Below are 5,719 nucleotides of genomic sequence, written 5' to 3'. Positions count from 1 at the left end.
ATAGTCGGTTGTCGCCAGGATTTTGTGTCAGGCCGTGTTAGATAATGGAAGATCAGGTGGTCTGACATCGCCACAAGAAGCACATTGTCGGGTTTCCCAGTAAACTTAGTTGAAGCTATTGGAGGTTCAGGCGAGTAAGTTCAAGCGTGTAAGTTCAGTAAAGATGATTGTTACGTCAGCATGGAGCGTGAAGGTCGAGTGAGTTGGAGGAAACAACTTGCTCATTGACGACGAGATTCCCAGAGTGGACATTCGTCGATGGCGAGGTTTTCTCGGCTAGAACATGCATGGCGTAGCAATGAGGAGGGTGGCACTTGCGACAAGCGATATCACAAAGATGGTGTACTTTGTTGCATCCGATACTCGCCTTGTCGCGTGGTGTTCCAGAGCGTGTTACGTGCTAGATTACTCCTTGAATAGGAGGCTTGGCCGCGCGACTGGTTACTATATAGAAATGACGCTCAAGTTACCCCAGCCCAAATGATGACACGTGTAGGGTTAGGTACTACCAGTTACCCCAACCCAGATGACGACACGTGTAGGGTTGGATGCTACATAGAAATGACGCTCAAGTTATCCTAGCTCAGATGATGACACGTGTAGGGCTGGGTACTACCTGTTACCCCAGCCCAGATGATGACACGTGCAGGGTTGGATGCGAGCCACGCGTCCAAAGCGTAACTGCCTGGAGAGAGAAAAAACCTAGGTATAAAGGTAAACTTAACAGAATTTGCAGAGGTACGTTCATTACGGCTCATTGCTTTTTGGGTTGAGAGCACTTTAGTACGATTCTACAGCACTTAGTTTTCTATCAGTTTTTGGGTGTTCCTGTTACTAACTTGAGCGTCGGAGCGCCACCGGCCGTAGAGGCGCCATCTTGTGTTTTCAGGTTCTTAGAGAGACCATCTGCAGCGTGGAATTGAAGCGCATGTGGTGTTAAAGCTGGTGAAGAAAGATCGTGACGAGGCATCGTTCTTGAGCTTAGTCAACCGGCAGGATCATCTGGCGCCCACTGTGGGGCCGTGTAAAAGGTGATTCCCAACCACAATTTGAGTTTGTTGAGGTTTTGGTAATTTTTGTTCGAATGCTTGCTGTCGCAGTCGGTTTTCTGGAGTTTCACCGTTTGTTTGGAGTTTCTTTGAGCTGTTGAGTTTGCTGAGAAAGGATGAGGACAACGCGATCCAGTTCAGTCGCGCCGTCAACCGAAGAGGACGCTGTGTCTATGACGCAGGTGATGGAGATGATGAGGACGTTGTAGGAGAACGTGGCTGCATCACGTTCTGAACAAGAGAGAATTCACGAGGCACTGGTGGCCTCACAGGCTAGAAATGAAGAGCTTAACAGAGTCAACGAAGAGCTACATAAAGCCCTTCAAGGACGGGAGGAGCGTGCGACTGGGGACAGATCTGCACTCCCGTCCCCACCGCGTAGTTTTCCCATGCCGTTTTCTCAGGAGATCATGGACACGGTGGTCCCTGCAAATGCGGTAGCGGTGAAAGCATCTTTCACCGGGGTGGAAGATCCTGAGGCTCATCTTACGGCGTTTCACACGCAGATGATGCTCTCAAGGGGTTCAGACGCAACCTACTGCAAGGTGTTCATGAGCACTCTCAGTGGAACAGCGTTGGACTGGTTTGTCAGTCTACCTACTGGCGACATTACCACTTTCCAGCAGTTCTCCAAGATGTTCATTGAGCAGTACATAGTAAACAAGGCACCGCCGTTGGTGTCTTACGAGCTGTTCGATGTGAGACAGTATCAAGGGGAGTCTCTGAAGGATTTTCTAAATAGATTCGGAGCTCAGATTGTTCGCTGGCCAGGTAAGGATGAAGATATGTTTGTGCATGCCTTCAAAAAGGGCATGTTGCATGGGTCATTTAGTGAATCGCTGATCAGGAGCCACCCCGCCACATTCGCTGAAATCCGGCGACGTGTCGTGGCTCACATTGCCGCTGAGAGCGAAGTTTCCGAGAAGATAGGAAATGTGGCTCCAGCTAAGCCACGCGCTCAGACGAGGATTCAGCCGCAGAGGGTGATGGAGGCGGCTGCAGGGAAGAAGGACCAAAGGATGCATCATCCTTATGATCCAAAGAAGAGCAAGGGGAAGGGGCCAGGGCGGCCTAGAGAGTCTAATCGCCCGCCGAGGTACGAGTTTGTGATGGGATTGGGTGACCTGATCGCCATTCCGAACATTGCTGCTAGGCTCAAAGTACCTGAGAAGACGACAGACAAGGTGTTGGGGCCAAAACCAGACGCGTGGTGTGAGTTCCACGAGAGCTTTGGCCACTCCATCAATTCGTGTTTGGCTTTGGGATACCAACTCGCCGAGTTGGTCAAGTGTGGGTTCTTGAAAGACTATCTGCTGGAGAAGCAAACGGGGCGATCGTCAGGTTCACAACTGGCGAGCGGTGAGGGACAACAACATGAAGTACCCATTCACGGCGAGATCCACACTATAGCTGGTGGATTCTCGGGTGGTGGGTGTACTGCATCAAAACAAAAGAAATATGCTAGGTCCGTGATGTCAGTGGAGGCTTTTGAGGATCACTCGCCCGATGTGGACATCACGTTCACCAAAGAAGATCTTAGGGATGTTGTGCCCCATGACAACGATCCCATTGTAATCTCGCTTGTTACGGCGGGGAGGATGGTTCATCGGGTGTTGGTCGATCAAGGAAGCTCGGCAGATGTGATGTTTTGGCCGACTTTTGAAAAGTTACAGTTATCCCCTGACCAGCTAAGGCAATATGGGGGCTGCTTGTACGGTTTTGCTGGTGATCAAGTGGAGGTCAGGGGGTACATTGAGTTAAGGACGACGTTCACAGATGGGTTGGCCTCGCGCACAGAGAAGATCAGGTACCTTGTTGTGAACGCTCCTTCGGCATATAATATCCTGCTGGGAAGGCCAACACTCAACAGGATAGGAGCTGTACCTTCAACAAGGCACATGAAGGTCAAGTTACCTTCAATGGAGGGGGTGGTCATCACCATCCGCTCTGATCAAAAGGAGGCAAAGAAGTGCTATGAAAACAGCCTCAAGAACAAGAGATCAGTATGCCATGTAACCACAACGCCGCCCCCTGGTGTGGAGCCTGAACAGGTAAATCGGCTAGTTGTGGATACAGCATTTGAGGTGGCCGCCGAAAGGGATGGGGTGATGGTGGATGTTGAGGCGATGTCCGAGAACGCCGCTTGGGTGGAGGAAGAGAAAAACTGCCCGGAGGTCCCCAGGGAGTCAGGAATTGCGAGAGCGCTGATCGCCAGTGAGAAGAGGCCTCAGCCGGTCAAGGAGTGGCTTGAGAAGAAGACTGGCGGCAAAATGTTTAAGCTGGGGAAGACCTTAGATGTCGAGACACGAGACCAGATCGTCAGGGTAATAAGTAGACATCTGGACGCGTTTGCATGGTCTGCTTCAGACTTGCCGGGGATTGACCCCAATTTTTTGTGTCATCACTTAGCAATGGATCCCCAAGTCAGGCAAATCCGCAGAGAAGGAGAAAGTTCAACGAAGAAAAGAGACAGGCGATCAGGGGTGAGACGCAGAAACTCCTCACGGCAGGCCATATCAGGGAAATTCAATATCCAGAATGGCTCGCCAATGTCGTTCTGGTCAAGAAGAGCAGTGGGAAATGGCGGATGTGTGTTGATTTTACAGATCTGAATAAAGCCTGTCCAAAGGATTCTTATCCTTTGCCAAGTATAGATGCCCTGGTGGACAGTGCGTCAGGGTGTAAATTACTCAGCTTCTTGGACGCCTTCTCGGGATATAACCAGATTAAGATGCATCCCATGGATGAGGAAAAGACTGCTTTCATGACAGAAAGGTCGTGCTATTGCTACAAGGTGCCCTTTGGGCTGAAGAATGCGGGAGCCACGTACCAGAGGCTAATGGATAAGGTGCTTGCGCCTATGCTTGGGAGGAATGTGCAAGCATATGTTGACGATATGGTCGTGACGTCTCTGGAAAAGAGTAGGCACGTTACTGATCTGGAAGAGTTGTTCGTTACAATAGCCAAGTACAAGCTAAAATTGAATCCCGAGAAGTGCATTTTCGGCGTGGAGGCAGGGAAGTTTCTGGGATTTCTCTTGACTGAGAGGGGAATCGAGGCAAATCCCGACAAGTGTGCTGCCATTTTGGCGATGAGGAGTCCTGCCACTGTAAAGGAGGTGCAACAGCTCACAGGCCGGATGGCCGCCTTGTCTCGATTCGTATCTGCCAGTGGAGAGAAAGGCCACCCGTACTTCCAATGTCTGAAGAGGAATAACAGGTTTGTCTGGACGAGGGAGTGTGAAGAAGCTTTTGTGAAGCTCAAAGAGTATTTGGCGAGCCCGCCGGTTCTGTGTAAACCTCAAATGGGAATGCCCCTCAGGTTGTATTTTGCCATAACTGAGAAGGCGATAAGTGCAGTCCTCGTCCAGGATCAAGATCAAGTCCAGAAACCTATCTATTTGCAGGACCCAGAAGTGAGATATCAGGCCTTAGAGAAAGCAGCGTTGGCGGTTGTGTTTTCGGCGAGGAGGTTGCGTCATTACTTCCAGAGCTTTACAGTGTTAGCAATGACTGATTTACCCATCCAGAAGGTTTTGAAGAAACCAGATGTAGCTGGGAGGATGGTAAAATGGGCGGTGGAGTTGTCAGAATTCGACATCAAGTATGAGCCCCGAGGACCGATCAAGGGGCAAATCTTTGCTGACTTTGTGGTCGAGCGATCTTCTGAAACAGTGCAGAGTGCGGGGGATGATTTTCGTTGGGTGCTCTCGGTGGATGGGTCGTCTAACCAGTTGGGTAGCGGAGCTGGAGTTATTTTGGAAGGACCCAACGGTGTGTTGATAGAACAGTCTGTGAGGTTTGCCTTCAAAGCCAGCAATAATCAAGCGGAGTATGAGGCTTTGATCGTTGGAATTTTGTTGGCAAAGGAGATGGGAGCAAAGGTGCTGATGGCCAAGAGTGATTCGTTGTTGGTCACTGGGCAGGTAACTGGCAAGTTTCAGGCCAAAGATCCGCAGATGGCGGCTTACCTGGAGTATGTGCAAGAGTTAAAGAGGTCCTTTGTTTTGTTTGAAGTGGTGCACATGCCAAGGGAGCAGAATGCCCGAGCTGACTTGCTAGCCAAGCTCGCCAGTTCGGGCAAGGGGGGCAGGCAGAGGACCGTTATACAAGAAACTTTGAAGACACCTCGAGCATTTGTGGCAGATCACCAGGTCCTTCAAATTTGCAAGTCGATGGAAAGGATGACGAGGAGTCATAGATCTTTGACTCAGGAGACTTTGAGGACGCCGAGAGTTAGAGCACATCCAGTGGGAGAGACAAAGATGACGCAAGTTTGCGCTATCCATGAGCCAGATACATGGTGGATGGCGTGCTCCCAATGGACCCGACGGAGGCTAGAAAGATAAAGAAGAACTTCAGCAGGTTCACCCTCATCGATGGCGAGTTGTACAGGTTTGGGTTTACACATCCTCTTTTAGTATGTGTACATGGAGAGAAGTGCATGAGAATTATGGCTGAGCTCCATGAGGGGATTTGTGGGAGTCACATCGGAGGTCGAGCTTTGGCAACAAGAACTCTCCGTGCAGGTTATTATTGGCCCACAATGAGGGAAGATTGCAAGAAATATGCCCAGTGTTGCAAGCAATGCCAGCAGCACGCCGATTGGCACAAGGCGCCTCCAGAAGAGCTAAAGTCATTTTACAGCCCCTGGCCGTTCCATACGTGGGG

At 50.4% G+C, this 5,719-nt stretch overlaps 1 protein-coding gene across 1 annotated transcript; it reads left to right on the top strand.

Annotated features, from left to right (window-relative positions):
• Positions 1–258: 258 nt before the first annotated feature.
• LOC137825116 (uncharacterized) lies at positions 259–5,249 on the top strand. The gene is made up of 5 exons (XM_068630790.1): positions 259–342; positions 1,259–2,694; positions 2,794–3,373; positions 3,844–5,045; positions 5,195–5,249. The coding sequence occupies exons 1-5, from the start codon at positions 259–261 to the stop codon at positions 5,247–5,249; spliced, it is 3,357 nt and encodes a 1,118-aa protein (XP_068486891.1).
• Positions 5,250–5,719: the final 470 nt, after the last annotated feature.

This window comes from Phaseolus vulgaris, chromosome 8 (genome assembly GCF_000499845.2).
Source record: "Phaseolus vulgaris cultivar G19833 chromosome 8, P. vulgaris v2.0, whole genome shotgun sequence".
Taxonomy (NCBI): domain Eukaryota; kingdom Viridiplantae; phylum Streptophyta; class Magnoliopsida; order Fabales; family Fabaceae; genus Phaseolus; species Phaseolus vulgaris.
The sequence above is the reverse complement of the archived record's forward strand: the minus strand, read 5'-3'. Positions and strand labels throughout refer to the sequence as shown.